This window comes from Pocillopora damicornis, chromosome 8, assembly GCF_964200805.1.
Source record: "Pocillopora damicornis chromosome 8, jaPocDami1.2, whole genome shotgun sequence".
Lineage (NCBI taxonomy): Eukaryota > Metazoa > Cnidaria > Anthozoa > Scleractinia > Pocilloporidae > Pocillopora > Pocillopora damicornis.
Window position 1 is genome coordinate 22,412,456 of NC_142677.1, and position 16,905 is coordinate 22,429,360.

Consider the following 16,905-nt stretch of genomic DNA (forward strand, 5'->3'; position numbering starts at 1 on the left):
TGCGATATTTAGACAGTTTGGCCCAGTTCAGCTCAAAGCTGGTTAAAATGGGGGCCTGTGTAAACAATGACAACTCGAGACCACAACGCCAGGAACTACGTTTCCTACTCTTTGCGAGAAGTGCTTGGGTTCTTTGACGTCCCCTGCTTACCAGTACCGAGAAGAGACAGGACAAGTTGCCTACGGGTTATCGTCCTTGTTGAAATACTAAGTATAGCGCCTTAGATAAACGAACACAATGACTATTAATTGCGAGCAAGATTACCAGTTTCGTTTGGAGTTATCGACAAAGAGTGACACCAGGTCGCATACGTCATGCGACAACAACAATAACTTTGTAGGTGCCAGGATTACATATAATTACGTAATTGTCTTTGTTCGTGGTTTTCTTTCTTTTTCTTAGCTTAGTTTTTAGCATTTTCGTAGTTCTTTAATCTTTGCTAATTATTCTTATATTTTGAGCCAAACTTCTTCCGGATTCGAGGAAGTAGCCCAACCATGGTTTTACGCAAACAGTGGGCCTCAGATTTTCTCTGTAAGAGGGCTGATTATCTATAAGAGAGTTGAACATAATGACCAGCTCCCAGTTGGGTAGTTTGCTAAGTTGGTAGAGCATTGCACCAGTATCGCAAAGGTCATGGGTTCAAATTCCGTACAGGCCTGAATTTATTTCCATTACTGCTGAAGTAATGTTCATCATGTTCATGTTCATATTGCCTTCATATTCATCTAATTCTTTTAATCCACAATGCACATATGATTTCATATATTCAAGTCATTACTAACAGTGGAAGGACGTTTATTTGAAACATATGTTAGTTAGCTTTCGACAGTGTTCCAAAATAATCAATGTTCGTATGAAAAGGTCAAGCTAAATTGAGGTTTGTTTAGGGCGCGGTTAAACAACGGCTAAACTTTGTTTCAATAACTGGCCCTTAGGCTAAGCTTGTGTGTGCCTATGTACCGGGTGAAATACAAATGAAAAGTAACGAACCTGAACTGTAGCCGCGGTGACGGAGGTGTGTCAGAACTAAATAAATTAAAGTTTTTCATTATTCCTTACCGTGACTGACAGAAGATAGAATTTTAATGTTTAAACTGAAAGATTTAAAAGCTTGCTGGTTCTACATTTATTCTTTCCATAAGTTTGGGTATTTTGCCGGTCTTAGGGAACTGAACAACGATCAATTAAGGGGGAACCTAACTTTGTCTTCACTTTCGGTATAATTACTGTCATGTAACAAAGTGACTAAATACAAATGGATACGGTGAAAATGTCAAACGATCTTAAATCAAAGATAAGTAGGAGCTTAACATCAATAAGCACTGAAATTTCTCCTCATCTGCTACTCTTTCGCCCAGCGCGCTCTTACAAAAATCGTGCCGATGACCAATATCACAATATATTTACGGTACGTCTGCTGCTGAGTGTGATTTTTGTAGCGGTGATTATTTCCTGCATGGATAAGCCAAAGAGCTGAGGTTCACCCAAGCGTTTTTCTCAAGACAACCCACAACCTGCTATCCACCATGACATACACCGTGCATCAGACTGCGTAAGTAGATGGTCATGGTCATGAATTTATTCAACAAAATTGGGCCTCGATTTCTCTAACAATTTCGCTGGAAGTAAAAAATGAAACCAGTGCGATGGCGTGTTTACATCACGTTGTTAATCCTCGCTTCGGAAATCGCCATCTTACTTGGAAAACCTGCTAAGAAATCGCGGAAAAGAGGAAGAAGAATCTTTGACACGACGCCAAAGCTAACGCGAAGAGAATGGGAAGAACTTCACAAGTTTGAAGATGCGCTAAAAAACGACAATGGAGAGTTAATGTTCACGAACTCCTGGGCGCTCAAACTCGATCCCGCGGAGATTAAAGTCGCAGACAGGATTGCTAAGAAACATGGTTTTATAAACTACGGCCAGGTAGGTAAACTCGAGTTTTTCTTTATATTATTCTGCGGGTGTTCTAAGCTTTGAGTTCAAACGTCAATAATTTCTCCCGGTGGCATTCGGTTACTAAGAGTGGATTTTGTCATTAAGATTCCTTTTTTGAAACTAGAAACTGTGATTATGGACTTTTTAAGATCATTTCCAGTAAGATGTCTCGCTTTGCTTCGATTTCAGTGGAATTTAAGACATATTCTTAAAATCTTTATTTCAAAAGCGCCATGCCACTTATAAATCAACAGTTGGTTTTCTTAATTGATCACCAGTCATGTTTTCTTAATTGTTGACTTCTACTTTACAATGTAGACTGAATATTGAGAAGTACGTAATTAGGTCTTAAAAATTTACTCAGCACAATTTTGCACCGGAAGATTCACTTAAGAAAGCAACCAGACTTGTTCAAAATGAGTCGTCCAATTTTCGCTACAGTAATCATTGATATTAATTCTGCAACGTTCTTCATCCTTAGAACGCCTCTGTTGCATCCACTAGATAAACAAACTATGTTATTTTTGTTTGTACTAATGATTGATTTTCTACTTCAAAAACATCATAAACAAATTGGGAAAAAAATGCCATGCTTATTAGCATGTGGGTATATTTAAATACTTAGACTAATTCCAAATTGCTATAGTTTTATCAGCACCTCAGATTCTTATCACAAGTAAAGCAATGATACTTGCTGATGAGCTACAATTTTGGCAATTACAGAAAAGGAAAATTTGAGTTACGAAGCCACACTTTGATGCAGGGGAAAATTAAAGAGAGTTTTTCTTCTCGTGAAGGAATCTGATCACAATTTTTAATGAAAGTTTCCTTCCAGTTGCCTCTTATGGTCATGGTGAAATAAGTTGCCGTAGATGCAAGTGGGATATATGTTAGCTCTCGAGTGCTACGAAGACTTGAAAAGCTCATCATTGTTTCTCAGCATTTCTTCGAGTCAGTTCTCAAGGTCAAAGTCGTGCATAGTCAAATCATGACTGCTGAATATTGTTTGGAATAGAGATTCATGTATGTACTGTGGCCGTTAAATTGTTTGGCTTAGATGAAAACATGCATAATTTGGGGGTGAGATCTATGGTTTTTTCCTTCACATTCGAGGGAAGTCACCGCATCTAAAAGACCTTTTAAAAACCAACGGAAAACATGAGGAAAACCAAAAAATTTCAACTGATATTCTCTTGGGGAAAACTCAATTTAATTCAAGTAATTTACGATGTGCCAAACCCAGATATCTTAATTACCAAACTTGATCTTAAGGTATGAATCTCTGAAGAAAATTAGAGTGCAATGTAAATAATCTCTTTATTACAGATATTTTGTTTTTGTAATTTCATACTAGGTTGGCTCTCTCACAGGATATTATCATTTTAAACACGAAGGCAAAGGCTTAAGACACAAGCGTGATGTGCACGAAAAAACCAAGCTACTGCTATCTGAAGATGAAGTAAGCACAACTTGCTTCCTTATGTTGTTGTTATATTTCCATACCCAAGATGGATTCGTTTGGTGTTTGCGTTTGAAGTAAGACTAAAGGTGCTCGGCGCCCTTTTATAACTCCTGGTGAAAAAATGGCGTATGTTATAGCGCAAGCTTCCATAGGTCAGTTGACAAATCAACTGACTGAAAATCGTAACTTATTTGGAATCAAACCCTTACTGGAACTCTTGTTTGTTCCACACCCGTGATAAATGGATCTTGGATCTCTTGTATACATCAGTAATTATATGGCACGTGGCAAACGATCTTATTAAAAAAGTGATCTTTGCATCTTCCAGGTTGTATGGGCAGAACACCAACATATTTTAGTAAGATCCAGAAAGGATGGAATCCCATCTGATCCTAAGTTTAGAGACCAGTGGTATCTTGTAAGTATATTCTTGTTCGCTGGAAGAAATTTATTCATAAGCAATTTTTCGTGGAGTTCAGTTCAGTTAACGATTTGATTGAGTCAGTTAAAACTTTGATCTGTTAAATATTAAGTAAGATAGATTAAACGGTTGATTGTAGGCTGAGGTCTCTAGATACAGAACTAAGCTAGAAACTCTTATGTCCAAAGATTATCTGTTACAACAACAATTCAAAGACCTCCATAAAAACGAAAAATTTGTATCGTACTTTGCACATTTTTCTGTATATAGTTAAATCAAGGACAATCCACTGGCCCGGCCGGTGTCGATCTTGATGTGATGCCTGTTTGGCGGCAAGGGATCACGGGAAGAGGAGTGGTCATTAGTATTCTTGATGATGGAGTTGACCATACTCATCCAGATCTTAGAGATAACTTTGTAAGTCAAACAGTCAGTCTGATATTGGTGATGTTGAACGAAAGATGAAGATAAATAACGGCTGGAAAATAAGGAAGAGGGTATTAAGTCCAAAATTATCCACAAAGTAGTGAGAGTGCGCCTAAGGATTTATTTTGCGAATACAAGTCCAGCTGTGTACGTGCAACAACTTTGCTCTTTTCAAAACAGGATCAAACCCTTATACTAAAACGTTATAAAGGTGTTTTTTTAAGGAAATCCATTTTAAGTTTGCTTTTAAACTCGAGTAATCCGGTCTCTAAGGGAAAACGTGTGTTTCCTAAATGTTTTTGGCAAGAAGAAATAAAAACAAATAGACAAGGGACCTCCGAAAGAGAGAGATATTCACAACCTACGAATGGTTTCCATAAGAATATATCAGGCCTCTCTGGGAGATTGATCTTGTTTATTATTTTATCAATCTTTCTTGACTGCTCTGAGTGAATACATCACAACTAATATGTGATTGTATGACCCTACCTTGACACAGGACCAAAAGGCAAGTTATGATTTTAACGACATGGATGCTGATCCAAAGCCAAGAGACAGCGACCCTGATAACTGGTATGTAACTCACGCGATCCTCATGGCTCGATCACAAAAACTGACAGAGAGCCTCTCCACCAAGAGGACCGCAACCGTAGATCATGTTGCATTCGTTTTATTAACTACTTATATCCTGATATCAGTATGCACATTCTCCATACTGTTCTCTATACGTTTCCTAAGGTGCTGACAAGGAGAATTTGTTTAACAATCAAGAGCTTCTTTAGTTGGTGATCAATTCCTTTACTATCGTAACCTTAATGTTTGATTCAGGGGTGATTTTGTTCGGAGAAATTAGATCATGATCCCTCTTGGAGGTCAAAAGGTTAACATTGACAATTTCTTCAGGTTGTGGAAATTTTTTTATTCGAAGAAATAAACGAGCAGATCACCTGAGAAGTCCTTTTTACTCCACCAGAATTACTGGCTACACACTTCCTAGATAGAAGATAGAAGAATTTAAAAATTTCCTATAGGTCGGGCGCTAGCTCTCTACGCTATTTCTCAGACAAAAACAACCCCGTGCTATAGTATTGAAAGGAATCTATTGTCGACGGGAGTGTCTGATAAAAGTCATGAGCTGAGAGTATAGGACTGTAAAGCATATTCAGAATTTTTATAGAATGGAGAGGGAAAGAGATATATAAACTAAAGTATAAGTGCCATTTGGAAGCTTGCCAGGTAATGATTTCGTAATCAATCGATCATTTTGAACAAATAGGGAAGGTTACGTGTAGCCCTTTCCCCTGGTTACGCTTATACGTGATATTGATTAATTTTGATTAAGTATTTTTAGACCATGAAAAATGGCATGTTTCTTTTCACGTTTGTTTTCTCTACAATCTTAGTCACGGTACACGGTGTGCTGGAGAGGTGGCAGCGGTCGCTAACAACAGTGTATGTGGAGTGGGTGTAGCTTACGATGCTAATATCGGAGGTAAATATACTCCATGATTTTCTCGTAATTTGAAGTTGTCAAGAGGTGCATGTTACCTCTTAGGTGTTTGCCTACTATAGCAAACTAATACTGAAAGTCCGTATGATGAAAAAACAATTAAAAATATTTTCAGTAGCTCATCTAGGTTCCTTCTGCATGAAGCGTATAAGAGTATTAACCCCTCCCTCTCCCCTAAATAAGATGCTAGATCATCGCACGTTACACCTCAACATTTCGTCAGTTCCTCGTGCTCAGTAATACTATTGGAGAATGGCACTGCGAGTGGAAACATCCCTCCCAAAAAAAAAGCATAATGACCCGGTGAGGTCTCAAACCCAGACCTTTCGAGTCCATTGCGCTTTCGCTTGGCCACCGCGTCTACCACAAAAAACAGTGTTTGACACGGTAACAATAATTTGACAAGGACAATTTTCACTGTATTGTGTCCTAGGTGTGCGGATGCTAGATGGTCAGGCTACAGATGTGTTGGAAGGAAGTTCATTGAGTTTCCAGTCTGAATACATCGACATCTACAGTAACTGTTGGGGGCCCAAAGATGATGGAAAAACATTTGGCAAACCTGGAAAGCTTGCACAAGAGGCACTTATGCAGGGAGCTCTTAAGGCAAATTATTTATTCGTTTAAACATCGTTATCAATGAAAAAATTCCAAGTAGGTTATGTCAAAGAGGAGCTTGATCCCCGCGTTAAGCTGCACCCTTGGAAATACAACATAAGAACTATTTAACATCTTACACTAAATCTATATGGGATAGAAGTACTCCAGATAGAGAAGGAGTTGATAATTTTAAAATCAAAGTACTATGTGTAAAAAGCTGAGGGAAAAATAATTATTCATTAAGTGACGCCAATAAAGCTTGTCCAAACCGAGAGACTCTATTACAATTAATTATAAAGGAAGGAAATTGTCCAAATATGTGTACTTACTAGTAAGTATTTGCCATAATATTGGTTCGTGACTCAGGCCTTTGGAATTTTAATTCTAACATTAATTTTAATTTAAATGCTTTAAAAATCATTTCGATTTGTAACAATAACTTGATCTCAAAATGGAAAGGAAGATGGGAAACGCTAATATCAATCGACCAAATGAAAAACAAAATTCAACAAAAGTCATTAGTCGCCCGCTCGGGAGATTTTTGGTTCCTTATCACTGATCTACTGAAGGGAGAAAACATTTTTTAAAATAGAGTTTATTCTCAGATTTTGCTTAGATTTCATACCACATTTTTTAAGCTAACACTTAAAATTGTGCGGTAAATAAAATCTGTGATTGTAATGAACACTTTACCACGCTAAAAGGGCATTTTAAATCTCTGAAGTTCTTTAATCTATTATAATTCTCAGGGTCGTGGCGGTAAAGGTAACATCTACGTTTGGGCGACCGGCAATGGAGGTCTTACAGATGACGACTGCAACTGTGATGGCTACACTACCAGTATATACACCATATCGGTTGGGTGTATCGGTGATCATGGTCTCTCCGCCTACTACACCGAGTTGTGCTCCTCCACGCTGGCTGTCACTTTTAATGGAGGCTCTCACAGGGAGAAGGAGGAAAACAAAATGGTAAGGCTATCAGGCTGCTTGTTGGTCTTCAGACTGTGTCATAGATTAGATCAGAAAACGGTTACACGTGTAGCAGTTATTTTGAGCTAAAGACAATTGGGATAGAGGTCATTTCTTGCTTTGTCATCAATAATCCTTAGAAAGATATGTTGGGACTTGCTCTTCCCCATACGGTATGAAGTTTTGAATGACTAAATACAAAGAACACGTGAGCGGTGAAAACGGTGAACTTTTTACGCGCGGGAGAGCTGGTTTAATTGCTTGAAACATCTGTTGGAAACAAGGCACTTGGTGGATTTCCGTTTCGCCAATTGATATTGTAATGAGGTGACTGGGTCTTTAAGAGGTTTACATACCGATACATTCAGTAGTGAGAGGAACATTCCTTTCCTCCTGTAAAATGTTCTATTCTTTTTCATTTTGTCTCAGGTAACGACAGATTTGCATCATAAGTGCACAGAAGAGTTTAAAGGCACATCATCTGCCGCGCCTCTGGCTGCAGGAATGTTTGCCCTCGTTTTACAAGCGAAGTATGTTTGCATGACTGCGAGGACTGCTGATGAAGAGTCAAGATTACAATTGTATCGTGCATTTGTGCCTTTTCGTTTGTTCCCCTTACGTCAAACAAAACAAACAAACGAACAGAAAAACAATCATAAAAAATAGACAGCCACAAAAGACCATCAGCTCAAACAGCACGTTCATCTATGGTTCAAGCAGACTTTTAGGAATTGCTTCGCCTTTGATTTACGGGTTTCTCTCTTGCAGTCAGCAATGACAAGCTGCTAAAAAAGACTCCAGATCTGTTTCGCGCTTGACTATATGTTGATCTCTTTTCAGCCCAAACCTTTCATGGCGAGATGTCCAGCATCTTGTGGTTGAAACAGCTCAGGTGACAAGCCCTGTTGACGAAGGCTGGATGAAAAATGGTGCTGGTTACCATTTTAATCACAAGTTTGGCTTTGGGAGGTTAGACGCCGCTGCCATGGTGAGAAGAGCGAAAACATGGAAGAATGCTCCTCCCCAAAGAACATGTCATGGACCTTCCAGTCAGACGCAACAGTAAGTAAGATTTGAAAAAATGTATCCTATGTTAATTTTCTGAGAGTTTGGATTGGGATTTAAATCGAAGAACTGTCGAATGTTTGATATGAAGCAAAATGAAGGACACACTGATGAATTGTAGTTTTATGAATATATAATTACGTCAATGATCTATTCAATATGAATAGTTTGAAGAAAAAACTGATCTATCGTAACCAACAAGGTCTGAGTTTAGAGTTTTGATCTCAGAGGTTCCTCTTTGTTGCTAAGCTGTGTTCAGGTTTTTCCAAAATAAAGCGACCTAGAAGTATTTGCACTACTAATACTCAACTTGGAGGGGACTTGTAAGCCCTACGCCAATATTTCAAGATACATTGACTGCTGCGAAGATCCTTTAATGGGCTGTGGGATATTTACAACGTTCTGCATCATTTAAGTTTGAAATCGAAGAGATCTGTCAATCAGTCTGTAACAAATCTTCTTATAGAGAAATTCCCGCTGGCGGAACTTTATCTATCACCATCGACACAATAGCTTGTGACGGTACCGACAAAGAAATCAACAAGTTAGAACACGTGACTCTGACCGTCAGCTTTCAACACCGGCGGCGTGGTGACGTTAGCATCGATCTTTTCTCGCCGAGCGGGACTAGGAACGAAATGCTGTCGACTCGGCGTTACGACGATTCAAAGAACGGCCTCCATGATTGGACTTTCATGACCGTGCACAACTGGGGAGAGAATCCTAAAGGAGTATGGGTGATGAATGTAACCGATAACATCGCTACCTTAAACAAGGGCGTAGACGTAAATGGATATCTCCAACACGATACCAGTAAACAGGAAGCGGACGTGGAGGATTTAGAGGAGGAGGTAGGTCAAAGAAGTTTCTGCAAATTCGCCTAGTGTCCCACCCGAAAAAAACATAGCCTGAGTTCTAATAGCATAACGCGTCCAGATGGGATTGGATACAAGAGGATGAACTCTTACATACATTGATCATTTGTTAATGATATCTTATGTTGATCACAAACGCAAAGGTTATCGATGACGAAAAGAAAACTCAAGAGCTGGAGGCAAACAAAGGTGGAGGGAAAGTTGTTCAAGACAAAGGCGCCACTTGGGATGCACCTTACCCCGAGGGGGTCAAGAAACACAAAATTCACACACCGGAAAAACCAGACAGTTCAAAGGGTACGGAGGGTACGGAAGGTAGGAAAGGGAAAGCAACTGTGCATGCAGAAGTGAAAGATGAAAAAAATAACGGTTAGTATAAGTAACAAATGCAGAAATTCGTGAAATGGTAGATGCTATCTTTCTTATTTGGTAAAAGACGATTCAGCAATATATAAGACAACTGGTAAGAGTGGACGAAAACTAATCTAGAATAAAGAGCGTATATTGAGGAGTTTTAGGGGATCACATAATTTCCAAGGGGAACTGAGGAGGGATGAGTCGCCCCAGGAACTATAGAAAGTTGACCACCAATAAACTGCCAACAAGAGGGGGGGGGGGGGGGTGTCATAAGAACATTTCAGTGCCTTAAAGGTGGACCAGGTAAATTTTACCGTGACACTCAGAGCCCTCCCCCGGACTGGTCTCTTAGATTCACGTATTTCTTTGAATTGGACGTTCACTTTACACATACAAATGAAACTGGTGTCCTTATGAACGCCTAATTAATTTTATCATTTGCTTTAAAGTGCCTGGCAATATGGAGGCAGACACATGGGGAGATTATGAGCCCGGGATGTTCGGTACCTTTCTTCCGGAGGATTTCCAAAAGGGGGTGGGTATGAATGAAAACCCCGGTGCTTTTGTCGCTGCATTCGAAACGCCGGAAGAAACGTCACAAGATAATAACTACCAAATAGACAGAGCCTCGAAAAAGACACTCAGTAACGAGGATGTAGGTAACGACGAGAATGATCAAGTTTACGGATACGATCGTTATATTTACACGAATGAGCCTGAGGATCAAACGAAGGCGTCCGAGACAAAACGAACGGATACTGATTATCAGGGACAGCGAGTTCAGGTTACAACGGAAGAGACTGGATCTCAGCGAGTGCAAGTCAATAATGGTTTTCAAGAGGAGTTTGTCCCAGGATTAAACCCAGAATCTGGTAGAATTAGTTCAGGGGTGTTTTTAGAATGGAAGCTGACATTTTACGGGACGGGTCCCAGTGATAGCGTTTCAGGTGATGGAGAAGATGATGACGATGATGAAAATGATTCTTCAGACATGGATATAGACTTGTAGATGTTTATGCTTTGTCGCTCTTTTTTTATTGGCGCGATCCTTAGGGACATTTATTGAATAATGTACAGCGAGTTTAAAGTCACTAAAATCTAGCGACCTTCTGTCGTCACGTTATAATAAGAAAGCTTATTTTACGCGCGAGTGGCTCTGTTTGGAAACATATGTGTGTGGAATTGGATTTTTGCTATTCCACGCCAGTTATTGACATATACTATGGTCATTTCCAAGTCATTTATGCCCCTTATGTGCAAGTGCAAAGTTCGGGGCCCAGCGTGCAGGTTCTAATGGAGGTTGATGGTCCCTGCATGATTTTACACAATGATTCAGTTTCATACAAACTTGCCGTCATAATGGTATCAGCTTTTTAATTTTGCATCTTTTAAAACTTCAGTTCAAAATCAGTTAAATTTCATAGTCTAGTAGAAAATCGATAGCCGTTTGCAAGAGGTGCAAGAGGGTTGTAGCTAAGGGGGAGGCACTCTCGTGGTGAAATTTTTCTGCCTCTATTCAAGAACCGATCATTTTTAAACCAATACAACATCCTGGCATACACCCTAAAAGCCAGGAATATGCTTGTGCAGACCCCCCGTCCTTTGTCTACGCCCTTGAGGTGTATGTTTACCGTCTTTTCTCGCCAACAGAAGGTTATGCTTGGAGGAAAAGGACAAACTTGACGAGTCCTAGGGGAGGGTTAAGGCAAAATTCGAGAACACTAGCTATTTCTATGGTTGTTAATATTTACAAATTACTTAGAAATTTTGATCTTGATGGTTCCATAGTAGACCTTTCTTCAAAATGGTTACGGAATTTAGACCAGATCTAGAAGGCTTAATCATTTTTGATTGTCATAAACACGTCTAGTTTCCTTAGCAGCCGTAGTGTAGTCTCGTCAAGCAACGTGTTCTCTTCCTCAGCAACAAGATCTAAACGATGGCTGCGAAAGAGACTATAAACACGTGATACACACCTACACATCATGTTCCCTTTCCCCACATGCCGCTCGGGTATCATGCAACAGCGCAATTTTTAAATGAGTGTCGAAAACAATCCGGAAAATTGCATTCAGAAGTCTCCCTTCTCTACGCCCTATAAGATTGGTATAAAAACTTGCGGCATTCTCTCAACCAATACGATGCAAAACTCAAACGATCTCGACCTGCTCAGTCATGTTTTCTTGCACCTCAGAAAGTTTCCTTGCTTGTCATTGACTTCATGTTATTTCCTCCTTTGCTCTTATCAGCCGTTGCGGTTACTTTGGTGTTAGTTTTTCGACACTCAATCGAAAAGCGCTCTATATAGGTCCCAATTACATCATATTACAACGACTTATGTAAACTTTTTTTTAAAGATGCTCTTGCCTTATTTTAAGGTCAAAGTATAGATTGCTGCTTCTGTGTCTTATCTTCAAGATGTTTTCCCTTGCTGCTCACGCGAATATGATATGTACTTCTTGCCTGATGATTTTTTAAATGGACGCAGTTTTGATCAATAAAAGCCGTGCAATTTCGTAATCTTCTTTTCCTGCATTTATCTCTATATAGAGTGAACGTTACACTGACCATGTTACCCTGAAAAATGCTGACAGTTTCTCCATCTTGTTCTGTTACTTACTCTGGAGGCAGGAAGTGCTGGCGCTGACTTTTTGTCTTATTTTTGCACCTGCAAGCTTGAAATGCTTCTAACTATTTCAGCTTTTTTAATTTTTACGACGAAAAAACTTGGTAAAATGACATTGAAGCCAATCATTGACAGACACATTTCCGCGACTCCATTTTATTTGTTATTTAGAAATGTCTGAGGATTTTGACGAAATATGGTGGCTGACCAAATCTTTTATCGACAGTCTAATCTAATGTTATGTTGAGACTCATTATCGATTAGAAACAATTGGTCCTTCGAGGGAAAGATGTATCTACACTTAGCAGAAAAATGATGAAGACCGAAATTCTTTAATAGGTGCGCGTCAGAGCGTAACAATACCCATGCGGTGCAAAAAAAGCGACTTGCAATATAGCGGCCTCATGCCATCTCCTGACGAAGGTCACCAGTTTAGCTGTTGAAACCTCGCAATCAAAAATTGACTAGGAATTTATATCGCGCAAAAACAAATATTTAAATGCGTTTATCTTTAAAGCCACGATGAGTAAACAAATCATAGTTTACATCAAGTACATTATTTCTACTTCGTTTCGACTTTTCAAGCTCGAAACAATTTAATTCAACTTATGCACTCAGTAGCGTATCAATGATATTAACGCCCTCCTTATGTCAACATTTCTAACAAGATAAATTATTGGATTTAAGGAGGAGTTGATGTAGATTAGATTTGTAGACAAAACTTGCAGAGGCTCAAAACCATCTGAAAGAATTACGTTAAACCAACGATATACAAGAGACGGAACTAAACACAGGACAAGTACAACGATTATCACGAGCATGTCAAAAAATGCTTTCTTTTCCCTTCTCAATATAATGGAAGTGTTTACCATCGCCATGACGTCCATCACCTTGTTGTCATGACGACGAATGGCGATGAAACTGCCAATGTGGTTAATGACTGTCAAGATGATGAAACCTACGCCGAGAATCGAGGCCAACTTAATATATTTTGGCAACACGAATTTCGACAAGTTTGTCACCAGAAGCCATGTTAATCCAGCCACGAAAGTTATCAGAATTGCCTCTGTTGGTTAAAAATCACGTTATTACAAAAACAATGTATAAACCTATAAATCTAAAGTTGAACTCTGTACTCTGTTCTTAAGATTACAATGGCTTATGCAGTGTTATTTGATACACTTCGATAGATCCTACGCAACCTCGCCTCCTGCACACTGCTGCACGAGTGTTACCAATTACCGGGCGCGGGCTAATGACTTAGGAACTAGGAACTAACCCTCTGTCAAAGAAAGAAGAGACAAACAGGAAGCTCTTGTGTTGTTGAAAATTGTTGATAACCTAGCCTGGGTCTGCTCGAGCTCAGGAGAAATCTTTCACGAACTTTATTGAGAAATCAACATAAAATTTACAACTTGAAAATCTAGCCCCATCGACAGCTACGATGAATGAGTAGAACCAGAGCATGGCTTTTTCGACAAAAAATGGTGGAACGCATTAGGAGACCACATTCAATATCAAGATCCTTGAGAGATTTTTTCCAAAAAAATAAGAATCTGTCAATCTCTACTTGGACTTCCGGTCGCGGTTGTTCAAAGAGTGGTTAACGCTATCTACTGGATAAATCTCTATCCGGTGCATGGATAGCGTAGTACGTTTTCTTAGATCTTATCTGCTAGATAGCCATTTTATCCGTTTGATAGCGTTATTCGCCATTTAAAGAACTGGACGCGTGTTGAATACTTTATTTGAAAGACCCGGTTACTGTAACAGGCGATATCATGTCTGCGGCTTAAAATGATTTAGAAACTCACCTTTTTTAGTAACGTTAGTACGGTACTTTACAGGCTTGGAAAGCGCGTAATGGCGATCAAAACTGATAAGAGTGATATTCACCAAAGACCATCCAACAAAGCCAATTTGACTCAAGTTATAGGCTATAAACAGGGTGGACTCTGGGCCACAAGACTCGTGGATGCGATGAATCATCAAAGCCTGTAAAACAAACAACGGCTGAGCCACCAAACCGGTCAAACAATCAGCAGTGGCCATACCACACAGCAAAATATTGCTCGGTCTTTGTAAGGATGGTGTCTTTGCAATAGCGATAATGACAGCCAGATTTCCAAGAAAGGCGAAGATGCAGCAAGGAACGTTGACAGTACAAAGAATTATGTCATTTATGAGGAGATTAGTGTCGTTACTGGGGAATCGAGGCATCACGGGACTGCTGCAAATGATACTTGCAGTTTCGTTGTTAGCCATTGGTCTCTGATGAAAAGTCAAAGATTGATGTTTGAGTAATGGCGTAATGAGTAACGAATGTAATACAGGTATAACGAAATATTGTAGTCAGTTAAGTATGATTTTGTCATTTGTTTATATTAAGCGTTTATAGTTACTATTTGTATTCAAGGTCCGAAATTATTTGGTTTAAGCTATCGCAATGATTTTCCAAATTGTGACTGTCTTGTCTAACTTCCAGTGGACATGCTTAGTTTGTCTACTGACTTTGTGCTGGACCCACACGAAAGTTCTTGTTTTGGCTTACCCAGTCAAAGATTATTTCAGTTGATCGTTGTGGTCATATAAAACTCTTTCTCTTCAAGCACAAGTTGCATCCGCTTTGTTAATTAGGAAGATTTGGTTTATGCTTTTAGCTGTGCGTATATTTAGTTATATATGTACGAGGAAAGTTTGGAGAACACTTCAAAAGCTAAAGTTGCTCTCGGCTGCTCCTCGAGCAACTTTCACGCTTCTCTCGTGCTCTCCGAACTACCCGTGTGCATCCACAACTCGATATGTGCACGCTAAGCAACGCTTAGCATGAACCAATTCTTTAATGTCTATATTAATAGGTTGTACGCCATTTACGCCATGTGACACTTTGCTTCTTCGGTCCTTACAGGTGTAATGTTTGAACGGAAGCTGTCCGGATAACAGCTGTAACGAAGACCAGGTTTCCAAGGAAAGTGAAGACGCAGAAAGGGACATTGACCGTGAAAATGTGGACTCCTTTTTTTTTTTTTTTTTTAAAGGGACGGTGTTGTTTCTTTGTTTGTGTATTTTTTCCTATTTGGCCAAGCCACAAATTGAGTCATTCCTATTACGCGACATTCAAAGTATTTAGAAGCACAACGAAGTTTATATTATGGGAAAGTTATCTTCTTTATTTTTTCCTAATGAGCAGTACTGAAAACACATTGGTGTTTATCACTTCATATTTCGAACCAAGTCACTTTGCGAATAACCTCGAATTGATTCAGAACATCGAGACTCGAGTTTGGAAAGGCTTTACCATTTGACTTTAATGCTTGTTGAGAAATAGGATCAAAAAGGTAAATTTAAGGGGGAAAAACTCTGATAAATTGTATCGAATGCCTTTAATGGAGCTCGGAATTCAGAAAATCTGACAGAAGTCAAAGTTTGAAAAGAGAAAAAAAATCGTCTTGAATCCAAAAATGTTTCATGTAACACGCAAGCAAAATTATCTAGGACACCATTTCAATCAGATTGTTACGCAGATATAACCTTCGCTGGCCATATTTGTTTTAGACGATACTCACCTAAATGAGCATGATGTTCACCGAAGACCGAGCTGGTTTGCTCTAATCTGACGAGACTCAATTGACTCCTAAGTTGCAGTCCTCTTAAGCTATAAAATATATTTTTTATAAATTCATATTTTGATGGATATATACATAAACGAAGCTCAGGTAAGGTCTAAGAACAAAGAATTCACTTGGATTGTCGCTATTCGGATTACTTCCATTTATATCGAAACATATGTCTCGTGTAAATCACGAACGAAATTGTCGAGGCTACCATTTCAATCAGATTATTATTCAGATGAAAACGTTTACTGGCTACACCTTTTTGATGATACTCACCTAAATCATCTGTGAAATCGCGATCACCGAAGGCTGAGTTAGTTCACTTTTATCTGACGACCCTCGATTTAATTATTAAATATAGATTGCATTGATCTTTTCGTAATCCATAATTTAATGCACAAACAAATGAAAGCCGCCCAGTTAACAGAATTGAACGAAGAATTCACAATTATTAGAAAATTACAACTGTTCGATTACTTTTGAACTCAACGAGAAAGACATTCAGCACGGTCTTAATTACCTTCCCCAGGCAGAACTTACATTGACTTACATGACTTTGTTCCCATCACATCTGGAAAACAAAATGTTTCATTTCACTTGGTTGCTTTCAGAAGCTGTATAAAACGTTAAATTTCTGTTCACTAAGGCGGGAAATGTTTTATTTTTAATTTCATCTCCATCAGTGCATTAGTATCGGGCTTATGGTTGCATTTGTTTCTTTTCAACCGATTGGCTCGGAATAGACACTGCCTTCTTTGATAGTATAAATGTTGATGGTAATTATATTTCACTTTCTTTACTACCGAATCAATTTTTTTTCGTTTGGTAGTTCAGTATTATCAACCAAGTCGGCGAAGTCTGTGCTTGGTCGCTCGTTTAACGTACGCTTTCCACTAAAAATACACCGATCCTTAGACAGGAGATTCAAACGATTTCTAATTCGTAAGTAATGTTTTTGATGTAAACTGCATGTGTTCCTTCCCAAGTAACTGGAACTCCAGACACAAAACCAAAGGTAATAAAGTATGGGGATCAA

The 16,905-nt window shown here is 39.0% G+C and overlaps 2 protein-coding genes across 3 annotated transcripts; one reads left to right on the plus strand and one right to left on the minus strand.

The window, feature by feature from the left end:
* Positions 1 to 1,535: 1,535 nt before the first annotated feature.
* LOC113678927 (PC3-like endoprotease variant B) lies at positions 1,536 to 12,149 on the plus strand. Of its 2 annotated transcripts, none has more exons than XM_027195844.2 (13): positions 1,536 to 1,930; positions 3,297 to 3,401; positions 3,733 to 3,822; positions 4,096 to 4,242; positions 4,751 to 4,824; positions 5,655 to 5,743; positions 6,195 to 6,367; positions 7,111 to 7,332; positions 7,762 to 7,862; positions 8,173 to 8,394; positions 8,864 to 9,248; positions 9,416 to 9,641; positions 10,079 to 12,149. In XM_027195844.2, the coding sequence occupies exons 1-13, from the start codon at positions 1,637 to 1,639 to the stop codon at positions 10,636 to 10,638; spliced, it is 2,688 nt and encodes an 895-aa protein (XP_027051645.2). In that variant the 5' UTR covers positions 1,536 to 1,636; the 3' UTR covers positions 10,639 to 12,149. The 2 variants fall into 2 exon arrangements, with proteins under 2 accessions (XP_027051645.2, XP_027051646.2); XM_027195845.2 differs by having other exon boundaries at positions 9,416 to 9,587.
* A 592-nt stretch (positions 12,150 to 12,741) lies between these two features.
* Positions 12,742 to 15,919, minus strand: LOC149041825 (trace amine-associated receptor 4-like). The gene is made up of 3 exons (XM_089214923.1): positions 15,822 to 15,919; positions 14,070 to 14,526; positions 12,742 to 13,321 (listed from the first exon to the last, which is right to left on the minus strand). The coding sequence occupies exons 2-3, from the start codon at positions 14,518 to 14,520 to the stop codon at positions 12,870 to 12,872; spliced, it is 903 nt and encodes a 300-aa protein (XP_089071049.1). The 5' UTR covers positions 14,521 to 14,526; positions 15,822 to 15,919; the 3' UTR covers positions 12,742 to 12,869.
* Positions 15,920 to 16,905: the final 986 nt, after the last annotated feature.

Excerpts from the sequence above, each read along its gene's own strand:
- LOC113678927 (XM_027195844.2), top strand. The coding sequence starts at position 1,637 with ATGAAACCAGTGCGATGGCGTGTTTACATCACGTTGTTAATCCTCGCT. Across the intron at positions 5,744-6,194 it reads TTACGATGCTAATATCGGAG|GTGTGCGGATGCTAGATGGT; the intron begins GTAAATATACTC and ends ATTGTGTCCTAG. Across the intron at positions 9,642-10,078 it reads GAAAGATGAAAAAAATAACG|TGCCTGGCAATATGGAGGCA; the intron begins GTTAGTATAAGT and ends TTTGCTTTAAAG.
- LOC149041825 (XM_089214923.1), bottom strand. The coding sequence starts at position 14,520 with ATGGCTAACAACGAAACTGCAAGTATCATTTGCAGCAGTCCCGTGATG. Across the intron at positions 13,322-14,069 it reads TACTAACGTTACTAAAAAAG|AGGCAATTCTGATAACTTTC; the intron begins GTGAGTTTCTAA and ends TTTAACCAACAG.